At 35.6% G+C, this 24,344-nt stretch overlaps 3 protein-coding genes and 1 non-coding gene across 5 annotated transcripts in view; 2 read left to right on the forward strand and 2 right to left on the reverse strand.

The window, feature by feature from the left end:
- Window positions 1–3,011, forward strand: part of fndc7rs1 (fibronectin type III domain containing 7, related sequence 1) — a 42,501-nt gene extending 39,490 nt beyond the window's left edge. The window contains exons 47-50 of the mRNA XM_051136968.1: window positions 1,532–1,822; window positions 1,923–2,150; window positions 2,270–2,320; window positions 2,608–3,011. Coding sequence (XP_050992925.1) covers window positions 1,532–1,822; window positions 1,923–2,150; window positions 2,270–2,298 — 548 coding nt within the window. The 3' untranslated portion in view covers window positions 2,299–2,320; window positions 2,608–3,011. The remainder of the gene's footprint in view (window positions 1–1,531; window positions 1,823–1,922; window positions 2,151–2,269; window positions 2,321–2,607) is intronic.
- A 1,023-nt stretch (window positions 3,012–4,034) lies between these two features.
- prpf38b (pre-mRNA processing factor 38B) lies at window positions 4,035–9,952 on the reverse strand. Of its 2 annotated transcripts, XM_051092202.1 has the most exons (7): window positions 9,518–9,563; window positions 7,731–7,809; window positions 7,452–7,603; window positions 7,114–7,188; window positions 6,373–6,557; window positions 5,498–5,730; window positions 4,035–4,948 (listed from the first exon to the last, which is right to left on the reverse strand). In XM_051092202.1, the coding sequence occupies exons 4-7, from the start codon at window positions 7,151–7,153 to the stop codon at window positions 4,183–4,185; spliced, it is 1,224 nt and encodes a 407-aa protein (XP_050948159.1). In that variant the 5' UTR covers window positions 7,154–7,188; window positions 7,452–7,603; window positions 7,731–7,809; window positions 9,518–9,563; the 3' UTR covers window positions 4,035–4,182. The 2 variants fall into 2 exon arrangements, with proteins under 2 accessions (XP_050948159.1, XP_050948151.1); XM_051092194.1 differs by lacking the exon at window positions 6,373–6,557 and having other exon boundaries at window positions 7,128–7,188; window positions 7,741–7,809; window positions 9,518–9,952.
- A 1,133-nt stretch (window positions 9,953–11,085) lies between these two features.
- Window positions 11,086–21,474, reverse strand: eeig2a (EEIG family member 2a). Its single transcript, XM_051095090.1, has 11 exons — window positions 21,189–21,474; window positions 19,354–19,474; window positions 19,169–19,198; window positions 18,971–19,087; window positions 17,276–17,322; window positions 14,685–14,788; window positions 14,209–14,316; window positions 13,922–14,117; window positions 13,707–13,843; window positions 11,994–12,057; window positions 11,086–11,741 (listed from the first exon to the last, which is right to left on the reverse strand). The coding sequence occupies exons 1-11, from the start codon at window positions 21,332–21,334 to the stop codon at window positions 11,699–11,701; spliced, it is 1,113 nt and encodes a 370-aa protein (XP_050951047.1). The 5' UTR covers window positions 21,335–21,474; the 3' UTR covers window positions 11,086–11,698.
- Window positions 21,475–23,519: 2,045 nt separating this feature from the next.
- Window positions 23,520–23,592, forward strand: trnam-cau (transfer RNA methionine (anticodon CAU)). Its single transcript has one exon. It is a non-coding gene; the product is annotated as a tRNA-Met (tRNA).
- The last annotated feature ends 752 nt before the right edge of the window (window positions 23,593–24,344 follow it).

Here is a 24,344-nt window from a genome sequence, read left to right on the forward strand (position 1 = left end):
TTTCAACCACTCAAGACTTTACTATACTGTAACAGCTTAAAAAATGTCGTGTTAAGTCACATTTACCTCAGAGAAAAAAATAAATATTCTGTGACCATAAATTCATTTTCTATAGCTAGAAAAATGAACTCTAAAACAAGGAGAATTTACTAAATATATGCACCATACAACATATTCATTATAATTGTTTACAGTTCTTCAAGGTTTATATTTGAATAAATCATCAAGTTTTTAGGATAGCCAACATTTAAATGTTTATATTTCAAAAAACGAATTAGAGTAGAAATACAATTATGTAATTGTAACTTTATTATTATAAAAACTTAACTGAGGGCAATTTAAGTGTTTGTGTACAAATCAGTTCATTTTAACCTTCAATATTAAAGAAATGTAATACCAACTCCCTTATGAAAATTAACCATGGTCTGACTATAGTTAAAGTGTAGTAAGTAACCATGTTTTTTTTTTTGGTGTGAAACTTTATAAAGTCAGAATTGCAAGATATAAACTTGCAATTCTGAGAAATTGTCAAAATTTCAAGATATAAACTCACAATTCTGACTTTTTTCCTCAGAATTATAAGATAGAAACTCACAATTCTGAGAAAAAAGTTACAGTTGTGAGATATGAACTTCTCAGAATTACAAGTTTATCGCACAATTCTGACTTTATAACTTGCAGTTGCGAGTTTATATATAAAAGTCAGAACTGCAAGTTTGTTTCAAGCAATTCTGAGAAAAACAGAATTGCGAGATATAAACTTGCAATTGCGAGAAAAAAGTCAGAACTGTGTAATTAAAAAGTCCAATAACCGTTTTTAATTTTTTATTCACTGGCAGAAACGGGCTTCCATAGCATTGCAGGACTTTTTTTGTCAAATAAATAGATAATAATGAAAATTAACCATGGTTCTACTATAGTAAAAGTGCAGCAAGTAGCCGTGTTTTTTGGCGTATTGATTACATTTTTACAACCACAGTTTTACTACAAATATCATAGTTTTTTGGTTTTATTTGTAGTAGAACCATGGTTAATTTTCTTAAGGACTGACGTATTTTACAGCATTAGTTGAGAGGTTTTTTTTTCCTTAAGAAAATGGCATGTACTGCATGTGATATATTTATAATAATTGATACTGAATTGAATTGTGAAATGTGTCAAAACCCAGCCCTAGTTGTCAATTAGCATGAAAGCAATTTTACCCAATTTGGAGACCTGAACCACGACTGATAAAGATCTTCAAGGATCTACTTTTAGCACAGCAGAGTCAAGTAATAGTTTCAGCACTTTTTCCTGAGTAGTTACCTACCTGGTTAGCAGTTACTTACATTCACAATGTGTCTATGAGTCGAAAAAAGTCCTCTTGGAGAACAGAATCAAGTATGTTTTCAGACCAAACATGAAAGTCTGCAAACAAATTTTACACAAAATCAGAGTATATAGTGTAGGCAAATCCATACCGTTTTAATTCTGCTTCTTTGGGATCCCACTGGGCAAACAGGATTTAATTCTTATTCACTTGTTTCCTCAGCTCCCTGTCCTCCACCTGGATTTCGTGTTGTCCCTCGTACAGTAGTGAATGACACTCAGATTTTAAGGGCGTCTTGGTCTACAGTGAATTGTCCTAATTCTGAATACCTCCTGGCACTCACGGGCAGCATTCAGGGCAACAGCCAGGCACTCTTTGACCTCGAGTCCTATTGGACAAGTCGCACATTCTTTGAGGTGCCTCTCCCTTGTGGCTCCACCTACAGCGCAACCATCAGTGCGAGGAACACTGCTGCCACAAGCGACAAGTCTGCTGCCATCACTGGAACCACAGGTGCAATGTTCAGTCACTTCTTAACTACTTAAACGGAATTAAAGATGCTTAAAATGCAAGAACACACAACTCATCTGTTCATTTGTTTCCATTCCCTTAGTACCTTGTGCTCCTCTAAATGTGACGTTCTCTGCATCAGCGGTAGTGGAATGGAACGAGTCTTTATTTGCTACAAACTACACTGTATATGGGGTTACTTCCTCTGGTAGGACGAAACTCTGCGTGACCTCACAGCGCCTCTGCTCTGTCGCCAATTTCAGCAGTGGCCACATTGTCGTAACTGCCAGCAACACTGCCGGGGAGAGTCAAGACTCTGTGCCTGTTTTAGGTACGTAGGTGATTTTAGAGAACAGGAATCAAATATTAGAGCAGTACTAAACATACGGTTGTGAAAACCTTGCTTTGGTGGAAGTCCTGTCACCTTTGACCTTGTCCATCCTTTGGCAGTGACAGCAGGTCACAGGAGGAGGAGGTGAGACCTGGCACAAAGTGAGAAAGGTGAGTTAATGCTCAACAACAGCAGTTAGGAAAATTAATGGAATTTCCTTTCTCAGATTAATTCTCAAAATGTAGAAATAGACTTAAATTAGGGTAAATGGCATATTGAATCTAACACAAAAGACTAACTTTGGTGTTGATAAAACAGAAAAACTCTCAGCCTCATTCAATATGCAAATAACTGTTGCCATGATTCCACCTGATGTTTAAAGCAAACGTACAAGTGACAAAACATTTTGTAAGTCTTGAAAAAGGTTTTCTGTATTAATTCTTGATTCTCTCCCTAGGCCTGACCAACCCTGAGTGAATGCTTTTATCTCATCGCACTCAAAACTCTTTTTGCATGTCATATATATTCCGGTTCAAGGTTCACTTTATTATTTTTTTTAAACAATATTCAAGGGTGGAGTAGATTGACTGGGTAAAATATTAACGTTATTTCTTTTTAAATGTTAAAAATCTGTTTCTGGCTTATGGATTTTCTATGCAATGCCAAATATTTAAAAAAAAAAAAGTCTTATATAAATATGTATTCTAATGTTTTTGTATATGAGTAGAGTTATATTAAATACAAAGAGCATTTCTCCATGTGATCAGTCTTATAAATTATGACATGTAAAGCACATGTAAAATAAATTAACCATACACAAAACACCTGCTGTTCTTATAAAATGAATATTCTTACAAAGAATTCACAAGAACACAACAGTGACCTATTCAAAGCAAAAAAAGCACTATAAAAGACTGCATTTAACATCTTTGAGTGAATAAACTACTCATCCCATGAACCAACAGATTCAAGCTGATACAATATACAACTATCAACTATAATTTTAAATATAGATTAGATTACATCACAATGTTTTATGGGAAAGGGTAGCCACTACTTTACTCACCTACACAGTTATAGCAACTCGGATCTCTTTATAATTACAAGTAGTACTATACTGCAAAAATAAAGGTGAAATCATACACTTTTAAAAACAAAGGTGCTTTGAAAGGTTCTTCACAACGATCCAATAAAGAACTATTTTTGGTTCCACAAAGAACCATTCAGTCAAAGATTCTTTAAAGAACCATCTTTTTCTTACCTTCTTATAATATGAAGAACCTTCTTTCAACATAAACAACCTTTTGTGAAACAGAAAGGTTCTTCGGATGTTAAAGGTTCTTTATGGAACCATTTAAACAAAAAAGGTTCTTCTATGGCATTGTGAAGTACCTTTATTTTTAGGTGTACAGCATAAACGCGTCTTAATTCAAAAATCGAATGTCTCATATCTCAAATGTCTTCAAAGGTCGGCATGTCAGCGCAAACTCTCAACCTCTGAAGAAAATGAGTGACATTTTTATTTACAGAACCCAACAGTTTTGTCTACTGACATCAAAAATATACAACTGAACAATTTCATTCCATACAAGAATTTTATTAGAAAATGAGATGCAACAGAGCAATGGAACAGCACAATGTCAGCACAGCTTTCAGCGGCCTGTGCCATGAACTTAACTCTGTGGTACCTCTGTTGAAATTTAAAACATTCTCTGAGCTCTATGTACAAAGCCATTTGTGAAAATTCAGGAAACAAATTGGGGGGAGAACGGGGATTAAAAAAAGGGACTTTAAAATGTCATTTTCAGTCTGGACATCTGTAAAGGGCAACTGAGAGAAAATGACATTTTTTGATGTTTACACAAATGGCTATTAACAGTGCAGAAAAAAAAAAAATCCAGGCTTTTCCATTTGCTTACTTCAACACAAGTGGTGCACAAGAGGATTAAAGATAAAGACATGAAGTAATAAGAGAAGAACTGGAATAAAGGTACAGAGGGAATTCGAGAGAGGATGAGGGGGGAGGTTTGGATCAGGGAGACTCTGCTCGAACACTGTTTGTTCTTTCTCCTGGTTCAGGACTGTGACGATCTTGTTTTACATGTTCTCGTCCATTGCTGGATTCTCGACGGTGCGAGCGCTCTTTGCTCCGACTGCGTTTGTGTGAGCGTTCCTTACTATGGCTGCGTTCCCGTTTCCTGTTCCTCTCATCCCCTGCTTCCTGCCTGCTCCTGCTGCCTGAGCGAGAGCGTTTCTTGCTAGGTCGTTCGGTTTTGTGTTTCCTGTCTCTGCTTCTGCTCCTTGAGCGTTTACTCCTCTTTTCTTCCCTGTGCTTTCTATCTTCCTTATCTTCCTTGTGCCTCCTTTCTTCTCCTTCTCCTTTACTCCTCTTGTCTTTCGACCTCTCTCGATCTTTATGGTGATCTCTGTCTTTCCTGCGACTACGCTCTCTCTCGCTCTCTGTCTCCCTTTCTTTATCTCTGTCTTTTCTCTCGTTCCGCTTCTCTCGACTGGTGCTGCGACTCCGGCGTCGTTCCCTGCTGCGACTGCGTCGGCGTTCTGTGGTTCGATCTGGTGTTCTGGAGCGTCGTCTATCTCTGTCTCTCTCCCTGTCCCTCTCCCTGTCCCTCTCTCTATCTCTGTCTCTATCCCGGTCCTTTCCCTCCCGTTCTTTGCGCTGCCGGTCTCGTTCTCTCTCCAGTTCGCGGTCGAAGCTGGCGCCTTGTTTTTCTTTGTGATGGCTGCGACTCCGTGAACGATTTTGGGATCTCCTGGGACTTGGACTTTTCCTAGGTGTCCTAAACACACACAAGTAAAAACAAAAAAATTAAACAGCACATACACATACACTAGACACCTTGTCAAATAGGAGGAAGTGGGGGTAATTCTGAAAAAGCAACATTATTACATGCATTCAGATTAAATGTAGGCATCACAACATTAAAAGTTACTATTTAAAGACAGAATCTAATATAATTTTTCCACCCAGGAACCAGGATCTAATTAAAGTCCCAGCATTGTACGAACATGTACCGGCATTAACCAGCAACGAGAGAAATTAGCTGAGTTTAAATCCAACAATGTCTATTATATGTGTACATTATATAAGAAATGGCAAGTACCACATTGACTTAAACATGAGGTAGAAAAAAATGTAAAGTTATTTTCTCGTAAAACAATCCAGTAAAATGTATGGCTTGTTTTGAATAGCTAGTTCATTCAAAATGTTTGGTGATCATTTAAAAGAGCTGAACAAAACTTGCATTCTTACATAGCCACAAACACAGATCTCTGCTGATCTGGTTAGCCAAATAATCTGATCCCACCCACACGCAAAACAAATGTACCTGGAACGGCGCCTTTCTGCATGCCTTCCCGAATCAGCCGCCTCCTCTTCATCCTGCTCTTCTTTTTGCGGGGGTTTACGTGGTCGGCTCTTCATGTGCTGGTCGATTGCTTTCTGAACAGGAACAGGTATTCGTGGGAACAACGTTGAGAACCATTCCAGCTTGGTCAGAAAGGAGCGGAGCATCTCTCCGATCGTCATTACGCAACCTCCTCCAGCCTTCACGTCCAACTCCTGATCACAGAGACAAAGAGGAGCAAAACCATTAACACCACAATCAATTATGAACAACACACTCAGACATGCACTTATCGCACAACCTCTGGTTAACGCTAATGATTAGACTGTACACTGTTCTGAATAAAATGCCTCATTTGTGATGACCAAATACTGAGTCTTCACCTCTGCTCTCACCTGACTTAATATTCTATAAAAGCCTGCTTCTGCCACTAAATTATATATATATATATATATATATATATATATACATATAAATAAAAAAAGATCACTGCGACTTAATTCTGACTTTTTCTTCGCAACTGCGAGTTTACATCTTGCATGATAGAATTACATGATACAAATTCGCAATTTTAACATCTGTTCTCAGAATTGAGATATAAACTAGCAAATGAGAAATGAAGTCAGAATTGCATGGTATAAACTCGTAATTGCCAGTTATGAAGTCAGAAAATTCTGATAAATTCACAATTCTGACAAGCAAGATATAACCTCACAATTGTGAATTTTTTTTTTTTAGAATTGTAAGATATATATCCCGTCTGCTGTACTTTTTAAAAAAAAATACAGTTTATTATTTTAATTTTCAATAGATCAAACCACTGCTTCAAAATAATTAGCTTCCACAATGTCTCTTACTATGCAATGACTCAAATTAGGTGCGATGGTGAGGAGGTCGTAGGTCAGCTGACATATTTGCTGTACCGGTGCGTGTGAAGGGGTGGAGTGGGTGGGTGAGTGAGCTTGTCTAACTGCACTCACGAACGCCAGCCAAGAGTGTGGAGCACACCCTATATCCAATCCACCCGCATCACAAGGGCCATCTGGGAGAGAGAACAGGGCAGTCAGCCAGAGAGACACATAACCACCATCACGTCTGGCAGCAATGTCTGCTCAATGCAAATTAGATCTCCTTTTCTGGGCTATTTTTAAAATGGATAATATATTACCAACTCCTTTACAGGTGAGAGTGGGCGTGCAGGGGCACAAGCGATGAGCCAGCACCTAGTAATGGATATCTGATATTTACAGTCAAATATAAATGTCTCTATGAATCACGGCATGCGGCCATATGCACACTTATAGAAAATACTGCATGCAATTCAGATTTAATCACCGTAGAACTTCACATCTAGCTCAAAGGACCATTTGCTAAGAGTTTTTGCTGATCTCAGAACAGACATGGCATACCCTGGGAGAGTATGAAACCAGTCATCTGATGTCTTGCCACCACAAATACAGCTGTAGCTGTGTATCTCAAGAGGAACATTAAGCCAAATGAGGTCAAAGGTTGAAGGACAGCAATGTGCATCACAATCAGCATTTGGCCTAAAGCTTTCTGGGTACATTAGAAATAAGAGAGAGAGATGAAGGCATTACCCGTGGTGACATACCTCCTCGTCGTCAAGGAACTCATCATACCAGTCGACCAAGTCAGGAGGAGGTTGAGTATACCTACAATAAACAGATTTGACATTTTAAATGTGTATTCATTGAGACCAGAGAATATACACAATCCAAACAAACAATGTTGCCTGACCTAAATACTTATGAGATTACCATATCATTTACAGCAGTTGGGGTACGTCAGCTCTACATATTCATATTCCTTTGCTAAATTTAGTGCTGGATTTTGATTATTCAAAGTAGTTCACTCAAATCAACATCTAAGGCAGTATTAAAAACATAAACAGTTACGAAAATGTTCTGAGTCATACCTGATGTACATGAAGCCCAGTGACCTAATATAGGGCGAATCTGTGTGAGTGATGAGTCCCATCACTTGTTTGCGGGTCAGTTTCAGTGTAAACAGCTTATACAGCAAGCAAAACGCAGTGGACACAATCCCACCGGTCCCGACTCCTCGAACCTGCAAGACACACATCATGAGACTTAAAGCTAGACTTATGCTCTGCTTAAGTGAATCTCTCCCTTGAATTAATCAAAGTGACAAACAGGACGGGAGGATGAAGTCGAGGAGGTTTCAAGGCACGTACTTCTACTTACCCCTCCGCACATTCCCGTCTGCCCCGCAGTCTTCCTGCTGCCTTTTTCCCAGGGCTCCATATGCGTGACCTGATAAGTAAACAAATCACAGTCTGACACCAAGTAATGATTAAAGGAGAAATTTTAACAATAACTGTTAATATGCTACTACTTATAGCTAATGCTTTTAAATAATTCATAACAGTTGAAAAAGATTTAACAATCTTTTACATTTTATTTTGTAACAGCAATGGCAAAAGTTACTATAGTAACTATATAGTACTCATGCAATAACAATAAAGGGCTGTTCATTAAAGGGACGATACATTTTATTTAGTCGTTCTAATTCTATAAGAATACAGTGCAACCATTTCAGTTGCTTTCGTAAAAAATACTGAAAACTACTGCGTGCGACTATGAAAAAATATTTAGGAGCACCAGTGCGACTGACCCGATCAGCATATTTGTGTTCGCGCTGAAGGGAGGTTTAAAGGTTTATATGCGTTTTTGCAACGTTGAGTAACGCATCACGGACATATCTCACAAATCATTTCATAAACAAAGTGTAGAGAGTGTGTAAATAAGAGATTCACTGTGTAGTGTAGAGAGCTTTGTTGGTTATAACGGAACTTTGTGAGATCGCGATGAACTAAGATGAGTGACTGCTTTTAATGATTTTTAAGGGAGTTTGTAAATGAGACATTGATTTAATACAACAGTCAAATAAGCAAAGTTAATATTAAGTGACACTGCCTGACTATTACACTATTTTGATTATTTCGTCGTTAAAAATAGTTTGAAACAAGTCACAAATGAACCACTGCGCATCTCCTTTTAAACACAGCGGTGTTTTGTTTATGAATGAACATGCATTTTAAACAAATCTAGTGAGTCAATGATTCAATTTCCCATTCATAAAGACAGTCACTTGATTTATTCCTGAATGAATCAGCCATTCGAACAAATCAAATGAATAAATGACTCAGTAATTAAATCAGTGACTTGCCACCTGGCACTTTTAGATTGATTTTTAAAGTATCATTTTATTGTAAATAATTTAATATTTCTACATTCAAAATTGTATATATTTATAACATTAATCTCAACAGTTTATGCACTCATGCCACCTCTGAGTCTCATTAAACATGAAAATACACCTACAAGCCACTTTTGTGTTCTTCTGAGCCACCTCTGTATTACAAAATAATTTTGCTAATACTTTTTCAATTTGATTGGTATCTTATTCTGTTGTTTTAATTATTAGAAAACACTTAAAAAAAAAAAAAAAATCACACACTTTTAATAAAGTTAGAAAAATGCCACTACAAAGGTAAAAATAAAATTCACTTGACGCGTGAACTAAATTGCCATGATCTGCGGTCATTTACGCGATCTCAAAATCTTAGGGACTTAGTCACTATTCACTTTCGTGAACTGAAGCTAATGGTGACTGAAGCTGTCATTCCGTCTATACAAAACACTTCTACTAAATAAGATAATCTTACGGGTTTGGACCAACACGTGGATGAGTTATTAATGACATAAGTTTTATTTTTGAGGTAACTAACCATTCATATAACGTTAGGTATATTTTGAAGTAGCTAGCATCTTTAGCCTCAATGGCCTAACGTGGGTAGACCACGTAACACTAAATGTAAAGCAAAATATATAAATATAATAGTAACTATTTAAACCTAGTAGAGAAAAATAACAACCAATGATAAGATACAAAAGCCAATATAATGCAAATAAGAAAACCGCGGGCTTCACTCGCATCGGCCCGGGTTCATTTCGCCACCTTGAAGTATATCTCGTCCACCACCTCGTGGTACGTCTTGAGCTCGTACAGCTGGACCTTGAAGTAGGGCGACGACAGGACGTTTGTCAGGATCATCGGGTTGAGGTTCATAGTCTTCTCGTTGCCCCATAAAGGCAAAACATTGCCGTGTTTCCCGCCGGCCGGTTTGCTCACGGCCTGCTGCTGTTGTTGCTGCTGACTAACCGCCATGGCAGTTCTTTCACAACGCCATTAAATTACAAAACGAAAGAAAACGACCGTTGCCCCTAACGAATATCGCGGCAACGCGTTCGACGAGGTGCGCGAGTGGCGAACCGACGTCTCTTAATTCATTCGAATTCGATTTTGAATCGTTTTGACCTATTCTCTGTGATCTTACAACACGCGAAGCTTTCAGTTACGCCGAGTTGTGGGGACAAGATGGCGCACGGAAGAGGGGCGGCGGAAAGGGACGCGAGGCTGGGGGGTTGCCAAATTGTCACACTAAAATCCTTCTTTTCTCAGAAAGAAGAAATCAGGGAAATCCTATGAAAAACTGCGAGTACATATAATCTGTAATTGTTTTTTAAAACATTAATAAAATATCACATAAATATAAATTGCAGTGTGAAAATAGAAACAGTGGAGTTCGTCTAAAGGATGTGAAATGTTCACCGCTAACACCATTGCCTAGGAAGATGTTTTACAAAGGACTTGGCAACACGGTCCTCCAGTGTGGTTTAATATGGCTTGTACCTGACTGCAGATGTCTTGCGGAGTCCATATAAATATTGTTGAAGGCACTTCCATGTGTGTTCTTGGTGTTGTGTGGCAGCAAAGCTCTAAATTATTTTACATTTTATTTTAAAACAATGTAATAAATAATATAGATGTAAATTGTGCATAAAAGATCACCTGCTCAATTATAACACTATTAAGATGTGCAAGGACAACTATCCTGTATGGCAACAAATCAAAACTACAGATACAGAACCAAAAACTTTAATTATATAGCAGTTTTATTATTTTTTAAAACAAAATCTTGGATGTGTTTTTAAAATACAACATATTGCAGTGAAGTGCATATATTGCATGTTGTCTTTTATCTAAAAGTATTCAGGTATATTCTTCACAACCTTTATGATTTGAAACATCAAATATATCAAATCTTTAGTTTTTCTAGTTTGACAGTTGTTGCTATTAGAAAGTCTGAACACATAAATTAATGTTTTTTCTCTTTTATACATTAATAAAATATTACAGTTTTATAATCTACAATATGAAATCTGATAAACAGCCCTTTTTATTAGATTTTAAAATTGGCATGTTCTTTCAAACAAATGTTTGCATTAATAAACTATAAAATAAGTCACATTTACAAACCCCTTTCATTAAAAAAAAAAAAAAAGAGAGAGAAAACAAAAACAGATCCTGAATCCTAGCTCAGATCTTCTGCATTTCTTCTACCTGAAAAGGAATGCCTGTAAAATTAATTTTCATTATGCTATTATAACAAACAGTCCACTAAATGCAGCATCCATCCCTGTGCAAAATGGTGAAAACACTAAACTGGGATCCTGGGATCTTAGTAAAAAAAAACAACTTCCTACAGACAGTACAGTCCATCTTAGCTGTCAACTGTTTACGGTTTATACAGTTTTTTTTTTTAAACCAGCACGTCTGTAACATTTAGACTACCTTTATGGGTGGTCTCACAAAAATACTTGTAATCAATAGTATACTTTAAATTAGTATACTTGATTTTTTTTCTCAAATTAGCAGCATCTAAACAAGGAAACATCAAATAAAAAGTCCAAAGTGCATCAGTCCGTGTCAGTGGTTTTGAAAAAAAAAAAAAAAATTGAATTTTACATATAAAAAAAATAGTCCTGAAAAACTGTAACATGCTTTTTCAGTTCCACCGGTGGTTCCAAGTGTTTTTTTAAATGTCTGTGTGAACTATAACCAACTATTTTTGGTAAACCAATACCAAGCCAAGTATTTCCTGTTACTTTGAGCTAAAGCAAAGCTTCTGTTTGTCTTCAGAGCTTTACCACTAGGGGGAGCAGTGATTCCACAAATTCCTAGAGCCCATGAATTTGTCAGGAGCCCAGTATAGAACTGCTACTTGTGATCGAAGACAACTGCTGTCCCCTCGTTTGACACAGGATATTACATCACCTTCCCCCACGGACGTTCAGTCTAGCGTTTTATAACCACCTGTTCAAAAGCTCCAGCACCAACCCTGAATGATGGAAAAAAGGAGACAGACGGCATTATATTACATTACATTACATTATATTACATTACAGAATTACATTACAATAGTCTGCAATTTTATGATTTAGTCAGAGCTCATGCAACATAATACCTCTCTATAATCTACGTCTCATAATGCAAAACACAATGACCGTGTATCACACAAGGACGGCATAAGCAGACAGTGCCAGTTGCCGTGTTGACCTTGCGGCAGTGAAAGTTACATAATATATCTCACCTGGTGTGCTGAGAGCCCAATGCAGTGCTGCCTCCTGGCCCAACAAATAGTCGCAAACCCTCCTCTGCAACATAAATACATACATACATATTTAGACATTATTTAGTCTTAGTGCAAAAGCTAAAGCTTAACTCATATCAACTGGTGGATGATAAAAAGGGCAAAAACATCCCTCTCATGTGATAAAAAGATGTTGTGGCAACTGTAAGTTTAAAGTTGCCATCTCCAAGGTCTATCCATGAGTCAGAGAGAGAGAGAGAAGAGGGGAAATTTAACCATCTGTTTGTTGGAGATGGTAGTAACCATAGTAAACATTCATCTTACAAAGCCACAATGTGGTGCATATTAAAGTGCAGCTGTGCATCTGTGGTAAAACACAACTCAGAATTTCCTTATTCTGAATTTGTCTTGTGAATGCATTTAGTGCCTGCTATGGGAAAGTGGAATACAGTGCATGGCGATGTGAAGGTGTGTGTTCGAGCTGGTCATATACCATGTTTCCATGCGTGTTTCCACAGCCTCGTGTTAGGGAGATGGAAATAATGTTTAAATTTAAACATGTTTGCAGGGAGGTCGCTATTCAAAATATACAAAGGAGATTTAATAATTTGTGTATGTGTGTGTGTGCCTTAGTCCTAGTGAATTTTTTAAAACTACATCATATTTTTTCCATAAATTCCACTTAAATTGTTAAGCCAATTATTAGCAATTTAGTTTCCATTATTATTTTTCATCCTCTTTGACCCTTAGAAACACTGTTTTGCTACTGTATCCAGTAAAGTGTTTTGTTAGTTCAGACGAAACTGATTAAAAGCGACAGTAAAGACATTTATAATGTCACGGTTTCCACATAAATAAGCAGCACAGCCTTCTACACTGATGATAATAAGAAATGTTTCTTGAACAGCAAATAATCATGTGTGACCCTGGACCACAAAACCAGTCATAACAAGGGACAATTTTTTACATTTAGATTCATACATCATTTGAAAGCTGATTTCCATTTCCATTCCATCAATTTCCACTGATGTATGGTTTGTTAGGATACAACAATATTTGGCCGAGATACAACTATTTGAAAATCTAGAATCTGAGGGTGGGAAAAAAAAAAAAAAATTGAGAAAAGTCACCTTAAGTTGTCAATATTCATATTGCTAATCAAAAAGTAAGTTCTTATATATTCGGAACATGATCTTTACTTAAAGGGGTCTTCGGATATCCATTTTCCACAAGTTGATATGAATCTTTAGGGTTTTAATGAAAAGTCTGTAATGTACTTCAGTTAAAAATTCTCAGTGGTTGTGTAAAAACAACACCCTTTTTACCTTGTCAAAATGAGCTCTGCAAAAATCATCCCATTCTGAGGGATTGTTCCTTTAAACGCAAATGAGCTCTGCTCACCCCGCCATTCTTGTCTAACTTACATCCCTGCGTTGGCATCGAAACAATGGAGGTCGGACTGTAATAGCTGACAGGTTTGAGGTAAGATGCTCATGTCAATCAACTATGGTGGGAGCGGACTCTGTCGGCGTGATGCCACACATTTTTGTCATAAAAGAAAAATCAATTATTTTGACCCAAGCAATGTATTTTTGGCTATTGCTACAAATATACCCATCCTACTTTGTGGTCCAAGGTCACATATTAGAACGATCCGTTTTACATATACTGTACTGTAAATGCTGCATGCATCAGGGTGCTGTCTAATAGTACCTTCATTACTAGAATCCAGTATGCTGCGGCTGAAATCTTTGCCCTGTAGGATTGTCTCGATGATATCATCAGCATCCACTCTGGTAGCGTCCACTCGCTTTAGCTGAGACTCAACCGAGTCCTGCTTTACAGGGTGCCTGAGATACAAACATACACTTTGTTAATGTCATGACTAAAAAATTTTTTGCAGGAAGAGCTAATGCACAAACGTTTACCTGTTGGCTATGATCCCACTGTGGGACGGTGTGACTAAGTGATGGGGTAAAGGTGTACAGGCCTGTGTGCGGGACTCTCTGTCCTCACTGGGCTCTGGTAGGCTACCAATCCCAGTGGAAGCACTGCCCACAGACAAGTTCCTCCTATGAGAGAACTCCGTCAGACTGGAGGAGCGTGAGTGACCTGTGCTGTAGCCTAAAAGAATGTCCAGACTTATCAATATAATATAATGCAAAAAGCCATAGAAGAGAATAAAAAGCATAACATTTAATGTAAATGAACAGACCAGAAAACTTGGACTGCTGGCTGGCATAACTGGCGGTTCTTGAGTGGCCACTCTTTCCCAGTTCATCTGGAACAGAACCATGACTGAAGCCAATTTTTCCTGGGTTTTCTAGAAGATAAAAAAACTGGATTGTTATCATCATTTTGGACATTTGGACATAAGACATTACTTGTCCTTTAAAAAAAAACAACATATGCTACCAATCAAACATTTGGGATAATTATTACAATTTTATTTCAATAAATAAATTACACTTTTAAATATAGATAGATAGAAATAGAAAGTACTTATTTTAAATTGTAATAATATTTCACAATATTACTGTATTTTTTTGTAAGATTACTGTATTTTACTGCAGTTTTAAACAAATATATACAGCTTGTGAGTAAGACATCTTTTGAAAACATTAAAAAAACTATTATTCCAAACTTGAAGGGTATATAGGGAGTGATTTTGTGTATATATTGTGGCGGTACCTGTACAGATATGAGTTGTATTCTGTGTCTCTCCTCTTCTGTCCTCATGTAGACATGTCTCTATTTCTCCAGGAAAACCAATGGTCATTGCAGTGGATGGAGGCCTGGAAAAGTCAAAAATGTGTCTATGAAAAACACATAAACTTACAAAAACATAGCCAATCATCAAAGTAAGACTCCTGCATATACAAAATCACATAATATACAATATGATATTATTAACTTACTAACAGTAATGTTCTTACAAAACTACACTACCAGTCAAATGTTTTTAAACAGTAATATTTTTAATGTTTTTTTCTCTCTTCTGTGCACCAAGCCTGCATTTATTTGATCCAAAGTACAGCAAAAACAGTAAAATTATAAAATATTTTTACCATTTTAAATAACTGTTTTGCTTTTTATTTTAATATATATTTTAAAATATAATTTATTCATGTGATTTCAAAGCTGAATTTCTAGCATCATTATTCCAGTCACATGATCCTTCAGAAATTATTCTAATATGTACTCAACTATTTTAAATATTGATAATAATAATAATAATAATAATAATAATAATGTTTCTTGAATAGCAAATCAGCATATTAGAATGATTTCTAAAGGATCATGTGACACTAAAGACTGGAGTAATGATGCTGATAATGTAGCTTTGATCACAAGAATAAATTACATTTTAAAATATATATTTAAATACAAAGCAGTCATTTTAAATAGTAAAAATATTTCACAATATTACTGCATTTGCTGTATTTTGGATCAAATAAATGCAGGCTTGGTGAGCAGAAGAGACCTCTTTAAAAATATTCAAAAACTTTTGACTGGTAGTATATATTAAAACTAATTTATTTAAAATCCTAATTATTTAAAATCCTAACTCTTTACTTAAGAGCCTTAATATTTAGAGAAAAAAAGAATGGATGCATTAAAATATCTGATTTGGTGTTTCACAAAAGAAAGTCTGTCATACAGGTCTAAAAAAAAGGCTGAGTACATGATGACTGAAAGTGAATTATTCTAAGCTGAACAAGCTGAACCAATCTTATTTCTAGAGAAGAAATAATCTATAAAACACAGATTTGAGAGGGATATTAATCCATAAAGTACTAATCTGGCATTAAATGTTTCACGGTTTTCTCAGTTTAGCATTTCTAAAACTGACAGTGACATAAAACTATGACGCACTAGTCAGAGCTAAAAGCACTTGAGGCGCAGTATGAGCACTCCCACACAAACAAACCCCCCGATAACACTTCTGGAGGCCACGCAAACACACACTCACCGGGAAACACCACCAAACGCTTTGATTTATGTGTACGTATGACTATTTTTGACAACCATCCACGGTGAAGGGATGATACAGCTCTCACTAGAGCATGATTCATACATCTGTGACGATAGAAGTGGCTGTAAAAACACACAAGTCTTTTCATGGTGTTTTATTTGTCACTCATTTCAGTTGCTAATCCACTGTCAGAACACTGCATGTGTTGTTTTAATAAGAGATTGCATGCCAGCTCGCTTACATAACAGGAAGCACACCTTTCACTGATTCTGGGTGCAGTGTGAGATGAGAAATATTACCCCCTTTAAATGTCAGGATAAATGTCAACTATTTCAACATTCACGCAAACACATGCACACAAATACTCCAGTCTGAAACCACACCAGCTATAAACAGCTTTAAACACTAGTCTATCTGAATAAAAACAGCAGCAACATGAACAGATAAAGCATTGAAAAAAGAATCAGTAAATGTAATTTTCTATTACTAATAACCTTCCTATTACGAGTGTTGAATAATGCAACATTTTCCATTGTAAAATGCTGAAGCCATTCTGAAATCTTTCTAACACGCTGATTTGCTGCTCAGTAAACATTTATTATTATTTACAGTATTAAAAACAATTGTGCTGCTTAACACGTGAAAACTGTGATACATCTTATTTAGAATTCTTCAGTCTTTACTGTCACTTTTGATCAATTTAATTGAATGAAAACAGAATTACTTTCAAACATAAACCTTACTGCTTACTTTAGAATGGTTGTGTAAACTTGCCACCTTAACTAATAATTAGAGGACTCAAGCTACAGACACTGGAAAAAAGAAGAAGGAAAAAGAAGAAACACTTCTGCATCTGTATCACCTCTGCTTTGACTAAGCATCACCAGGAAGTGGTTCAACCAGACTTCCTGTCTTCATGTGGTGTCAGACTAAACGCATTTCGCTACATAAAAACGCAGAGACACGCGAACAAATACAAAGGCATCATGGCAGCTGTGTCTGCTATTGTTGCACAGTTTCAAGGACATTCTGAGCTGCTGAGTTATTCTGTGACATGAGCGACAATCCTACTGAGAGCTGGTTTGGTACTAGTCTTCTGGCAAAACTTAGCCACCGAGACTGCTTAACCAGCAAGGTGTTTCTATCTCACTTGTTACACTTAAATAAACCAGGTTGTGTCACACTGGAGACCAGCAGTCAAAACATATGCAGTTGTTGTTTTTTTTTTTTAAGAATGATGCAGATTTCAATTAGAATATGAAATCTAAAATGTTCATAATAAAAGAAAAATTAAGAGACAACTTACGTTTTAAAGCAAGGATCACCCGACATTAGCTGCATACTGATTATCACCTAGAGAAAGAGAGAAATGGTGAATATTTACATACAGTATAAGATATAGCAGATTGTATATTTCAATAATACCGTGCCCTTAAAACATTAAATACATCAGATATTGGAGAATTATTTGGTAAATTATATTTTCATGAAGGATATAAACATAGCTTTAGAAATTTGATTGGCTCGGCCACAATATACACGCAAATTAATCAATTAACATAAAAAATAACGATTAATCACAATTAATCACAAACAAAATAAAACTTTGAGTTTGCCTAATATGTGTGTGTACTGTGTGTAATTATTGGGAATATATAAATACAAACAGATTCATGCATAAATGTAAGAAATATTTACAAGTATATGTATTTATTATATTTTATATATATATATATATATATATATATATATATATATATAATTATTTTTTTAATATAAATGTATTTATATATACATTAATAATTACACAGTACACACACATTTATTAGGCAAACTCAAACTTTTGTTTTGTATGAGATTAATCACGATTAATCGTTTGACAGCCCTAATTAAAATCTACCTTTGATTCATATTTAATATTTTGAATATATCATATTAAATATATTACTATTTTGAAATAATGATGATGATTATTAATGTGAGTACTACTGCTGAGTGTTACTTTTAAGGTCCCAACAAATGACGACATTTATCAGTAAACCCAATATTTGAAAAATTAAAAAGTTTACTTATACTAATATGTTTAATTGTCTGAAAATGAAGAACAAATTTTTAATTATTGTTACTTCTGCTTTTGAACTCAATTACAACTTAAAATATAATTTTAAAATTAAAATACAACATATGCAATTCATTATTATAAATAATAATTATAATAACAATAGTAATTAATATTAATAATGTGTTTTTCATAATAATTCTTTACACTGATTTTTTTATTATTAATAACAACAACAAACACAACACGCACAACATTCTTAATAATAATAATAATAATAATAATTCACTTGCGAGAACCATTTTTGGCTGTTATTGTTTTGACGGGCCCAATTACCAGCAATCCCAACATAAAAGATGCAAAAGAAAGAATGTAAATATTGCAAAAAAACACCCCGTCCCTTATACACTGTAAAACAACTGTGATGCATCACATGGCTTGTTTCTATAATAAACGTATAAATACAACAACGCATATGTGTTTGACTGTTAACAGACTGCAGTGACGCATGTTAAAAGGGTCTGGTCATGTGTGTGGCTCTCTACAGCTATAAATGTGCAGGCCTGTGGAATTTTGGGTGCTCTCTGCAGAGCTCCAGGCGGAGGTGGAAGGATACAGGGTTGTGGAATTCTGGGGGCGCTGTGAACAGCTCTAGGCTTAGGTGGGGGTTGTGAATTGGAAAACACAGCTCAACGCAGGCTGGAGCATGCCACACATAACCCACATGAAGCGGAACATGAAGTAACACAACACCATACACAGATCTGAGGAGACACGCCCCTCACCCGCCCCCCTAGCAACAGCATGTTTATGGTATAAATAAACGAAAGAATAAAATACAGAGGGCATGTGATCTTAAGACAAAGGGGACAACTGTGCATATTCATTAGTAAGTTGTTCTGCTATATACGTGTGTCTGTGTGTGTGTGTGTGTGTATGCACCTTCAGCATAGAGTTGTCCTGACGCGTGTTTTTGGTGTTGTACCCCTCCAATAGACAGCGCCGTGTGGTGCTTCCTGAACCGGCAAACTCAGCCAAGTTTAAATCAGCAAAGCCAAGCTGTGTGGTACACACACAGTGTATCAGTGCCAGTGATCTGATAGAAAAAGTCTTCATAATCCATGGATAAACTGAGCTTACCTTTGCAAATGTCTTTCCACCCTTGAGCTCCTTTATAAAAAAAATTGAAAAATCAAAAATTAAAAAAAAAAAAAAAATCAAAATTTGAGTCAAAAACCTCACCCAGTCCAACGACATTCGCACAAAAACACACTCAAGTATTTATGTTTAGAGCAGCATTTAAGAATTAGAGTGTTAAATCATACCTTTCTTACAGATACCCGGAAAACGCATGGATCCAACACGCCTGTCCCCGCATTAGCACTCATCTTGCATAAAAAGGAGAATCTTTTCTTCCATTTAACACAATTCACAAGAACTGGCTCTCTGCAGAAGAAACCACAAGAAAGATAATGTAGATACTGTAGAGAAACAGACAGACAGATAAAACGACAGACAGATAAAAAGGCCGACAGACAGACAGATACAGACAGACAAATAGATGATAAAATGACAGCCAGACTGAAAGACAGATAAAACAACAGAATGACAGACAGATAGATAGACAGACAAACAGACAAACAGTTAAAACAACAGAATGACATACAGATAGATAGACAGACAGCGAGACAAACAGACAGATGATAAAATGACAGCCAGACAGAAAGACAGATAGGCAGTTAGAATGACAGAATGACAGACAAAAAGACAGACAGACAGACAAACAGCGAGACAGATAGTTAAAACGACAGAATGACAGACAGACAGACAGACAGCGAGACAGACAGTGAGACAAAAAGACAGACAGACAGAAAGACACAAACAAACAGACAGACAGCGAGACAGACAGTTAAAACGACAGAATGACAGATAGATGATAAAATGACAGAAAGACAGCCAGCCAGCCAGCCAGTTAAAATGACAGAATGACAGACAGACAGACAGACAGATAGATAGAATGACAGACAGACAGATAGACAGATGATAAAATGACAGCCAGACAGATAAAACGACAGAATGACAGACAGACAGATAGACAGACAGACAGACAGATAGACACAGACATATAGATGATAAAATGACAGACAGACAGACAGATAGATAGATAGATATATAGATAGATAGATAAGAAAGACAGAGACAGACAGAAAGTTTAAATTAAAAAAAAAAAACTTCACAAATACAAACGGTATATAGTGTTTACTGTCTTCGCCCCAACACAAAAGAAATTCTCTATAAGATCTGTCATTAGCGCTGTTATTAGGGAAAGTGATTTAGAAAAGGCATTTGTCAAGGGAGATTTGAATCAGAAGGCACATTACAGAAATGTCTACAGGGAGAGGATTAGTTTGTTACAGTGTCTGTTATGTCATATTTGTTCTGGTTGTGAAAGACTGTGCTTTCCGTAATGAATATTTCTGCTTCCTTCTGGTTTTGTACGTGTTTGGGCTGTACTGTACTGTACTGTGCTGTTCAAAAAGCTTTTCCCTTGTTTGTCCTGAAATCACACAATAATGCCCAGTAAACCTTCGTCTGTGGCGTTTATGAGGAGGAACGTCAGGCATTCCGACAGATATGGAATGTAACCGTTTTGTAAAATGCACACTGTTGCCACAGCAAGTCCAGCCATGACGGTTAGAGGAAGGAAAGCATTTGCTAATCAGACACTGCCCACTTTTGCCGACCTGTTGAGTTCAGTGTAGAGCAAAGCCCCTCTCATTCGCCCCCTGGCCCCTACCAAAATACACGTTACTCCTTATAAAGAACGATCTGCACTATTTCATTAAACGAGTCTAGGTTAGTTGAGCCAAAAGTGAAAATGACAGCACATGAACATCAAAAAGCCTCTAGTCATCTCTAACTCATTCACAATTAGTCAGGGAAGCTATATATCACTTATTTCAAGATTAAAAAGGCTTGATGTTCCTAATCACTCATAGCATACAACCTATTCAGCCACGGAAACAAATTTATTAACATAATTTAACATTACATGAACATTTTAAATGTTAAATAATTGTATAAAAATGTCCAAATTTATGAAATAAGATTAAAAAAATTAAGTAAAATAAAATACATAATTGATTTGCATTTGTCTCACCTCGAAGACTCATCTGAAAAGCCTCCGTCCGTCAGTCGAACCTTGCAGAACAGAACTCCGTTCACATACGGGACAGATGACAGCTCCTCCACCTCCACATCTACTTTAAACTTAAACCTCTTCTTTTTCATCATGATGAAAGCCATTGATCGAATATGTGGAGGACGACAGATTTGCTGTTATACTCCACGAATGGGACTTCAGGAGAAGAACCCAAACGCTTTCTCGCGCCTCAGAGTTGTTTGAGTCGGCGTGTGCGCGCAGGACGGTTTTTTAAACGCTGCTGTGTGAACTGCGTTGAACTGACGACGGACGATTTTAAAATAAAAGTCCATCCAAATGTTTTGGAAAGGATATTTTATGCTCACAATAAGACAGAATAAATATATAATATTATTTATAAATTAATTATATGTATTTTATAGTATATATGTATTGTTTATTTATCTATTTATTTATTTAAAGTTATTTTATATTTTTTATGGCTTTTATGGCTTATAAAATATGATATAGCAGAATATTAAGCTACTCAAGGAGGGGAAAAACACTTCAGATTTGGCGCACATGCTAATATTTATATGGCCAAAAAACATATTATATCAACATAACTGATTTACATCGGATATCCTAAAAAGATGTATAACACTATAGCAGACTACTTACAAAATGCATATAGATATTGGTTGTAATTCTATATCTCTCAATAATAAGTAATTAAGCCGCCTTAAAAAACTTGAAGAATGAACAATTTGATGAAGAGAAAAAATGAAGAGCTTATTTGCAAAAATTTTTTTATATTTGCAAAAATGATGTTTTTATTGTGTTAGTTAGCTGTTAGCTGTTAGTTTTTTACTTTCTAAATAAATAACCCAGCTGCAGTTTGATTGAGATTAATTGGAATGCACAATGAAAAAACATGATTTTTTTAAAAAAAAAAACCGGAGTTATATGTTTTTGCAAACAAACTCTTCAAATATCGGCATTATTTTATTATATATGGTTTATTTTTGTATATAATTTTTGTATTTGTGATCTTAGTTTTAAAAGTATATTTGTATTATAATTATAACTTTTTATAATTATAATTTATTATAATTTACATGCAATATAATTTCATAGAATATTTTTAGAATATAAGAATAATTTTATTTATCTATGTGCTTACGTTATATTAATATTTTTGTATATATTTGTATTTTTCACTTTGTATAAATACTGTGTATGTAAACCCAAAGAGGGCTTTTGTGGAAGTCTTGAAGACTGATGTCTTCCAAAAAGAAAAAAAAAAAAGTATGGTCTTGGAGAGCCCCTACTGGTCGATCCTGTATATTACCACTCTGCTGTTTATAAGCGTCTTTTTCTATTGGCCTCCATAAACACTGCTTAATCCTAATTTTGATATGCCTGATTTTGAATCCCAGTGTTTCTAACACGAGACACAGATAGATAGATAAAAGAAAAAATAATTTTATATGAAGCAACGGTATGGCTATACTTTATGACTTTGATCTTTGTTGTCTAATCGGGGATGAGAACATGATAGAAAGATGACATTTTAAGAAATAATACAATACAGTTAATCACATATCGTAATAGCAGCAATGAAAAGTTGAAGATTTGAAGCTGATACTGTAGTTTATTAGACCAGACTATTTCGCTGAATTGTTAATTATTCCAACATTACAATATACGCTATATAAAGCTATAACTCATGTCGACAATATGTACAATTAAGCAAAATACATAATATAAATACAGTTTAAAACATTATGTACAATGCTGCGAGGGGCATAAGGAAAAGAATATAAGATATATAAATAAAGTTTGCATGAATAGTTAGTAGCAAACACATGCAGTATGCTGTTTCATACAAAATTTATTGTTGTGCACTTACTCTCTTAAATTATATTTATTGCTAAATCAAATTTCTGGCTGAGAGTTGATGTGAGCAAACAATAGTCCGCCAGAGGGAGACAATTTATCACGAAAGCATCTAACCTGTGAACACAGATTACCGCGTCGCTATCTGACATCAAACTTAAAAAAAAAAAAAACAAAAAGAAAATATATCAGTAAATTGGGTGATTTTAATTTTAAATAACGAATTGATTTTACAGAAATATTAGCAGTAGTCAGTTACAGTGTGGTTCAACATTAAAACACTAACAATAAAACGATTGCTGTAGAGAACACATGTAAAAACGAAAATGACTTCGTTCTAGCTGCTTTTAAAAACTCTCAAAACCAATCACAATCGCCAAAAAATAATTATGAACTTTCATCGGCCAATCAGAAGCGTTGTTACAAAAGCTTACCTCTACTTCCGCATCAGCCTCGTTAGCGCAGTAGGTAGCGCGTCAGTCTCATAATCTGAAGGTCGTGAGTTCGATCCTCACACGGGGCAGGTTGTGTTTTGGCATGATTTCAGAATTACTAGATTGTTACCGGATCATACTGTGAATATCTCACTAACGCCATTTAAATAGTTGAGGGAAATCTATGACTGAATTATGCTTTGCGAAGTGCAGTCTAACGCTGCAGTGACAATAATGTACAGTGCATATTACTGTACGTTGTTGCCACTGCAGTGTTAGACTGCAATCATGCCAATAAAGTAAGCCACGAAACAGCAACACAACATATAAAATATACAATAAAATATTTAAAAATCATCATTACTCCAATCTTCAGTGTCACATGATCCTTCAGAAATCATTCTAATATACTGATTTGCTGCTCAAAACAATTTATTATTATTATCAATATTTAAAGCAGTTGAGTACATTGTTTTCTTTGATGAATAGAAAGATCCAAAGATCAGCATTTATCAAGCCTTTGTAACAATATAGACCAAAAAAGGTTAGAGTGAGTATATATTCTTTTTTGGGGAAAAAACACAGAAATTAATACTTTTATTTAGCAAGGTTGCTTTAAATGGATCACAAGTGATAATAAACACATTTATAATGTTACAAAATATTTCTATTTCAGATAAATGCTGTTCTTCTGAACTTTCTATTCATCAAAGAAACCTGAAACAATTCTACTCAGCTGTTCTACTCTGCTACATCGTCATCGTCATCATCATCATCATCATGATCATCATAAATGTGTTTTGAGCAGCAAATCATTAGAATGATTTCTGAAGGATCATGT

This window comes from Labeo rohita, chromosome 2 (assembly GCF_022985175.1).
Source record: "Labeo rohita strain BAU-BD-2019 chromosome 2, IGBB_LRoh.1.0, whole genome shotgun sequence".
In the NCBI taxonomy this organism is placed as follows: Eukaryota; Metazoa; Chordata; class Actinopteri; order Cypriniformes; family Cyprinidae; genus Labeo; species Labeo rohita.

Coding starts and splice junctions, on each gene's coding strand:
- prpf38b (XM_051092194.1), bottom strand. CDS start 9,727: ATGGCGGTTAGTCAGCAGCAACAACAGCAGCAGGCCGTGAGCAAACCG. Junction 5,731..7,127: donor AGTTCCTTGACGACGAGGAG/GTATGTCACCAC, acceptor CTCTGTGATCAG/GAGTTGGACGTGAAGGCTGG. Junction 4,949..5,497: donor GCAGAAAGGCGCCGTTCCAG/GTACATTTGTTT, acceptor GTGTGTGTTTAG/GACACCTAGGAAAAGTCCAA.
- eeig2a (XM_051095090.1), bottom strand. CDS start 21,334: ATGGCTTTCATCATGATGAAAAAGAAGAGGTTTAAGTTTAAAGTAGAT. Junction 19,088..19,168: donor GTGGAAAGACATTTGCAAAG/GTAAGCTCAGTT, acceptor TGTACCACACAG/CTTGGCTTTGCTGATTTAAA. Junction 11,742..11,993: donor TTGGGCTCTCAGCACACCAG/GTGAGATATATT, acceptor TCCATCATTCAG/GGTTGGTGCTGGAGCTTTTG.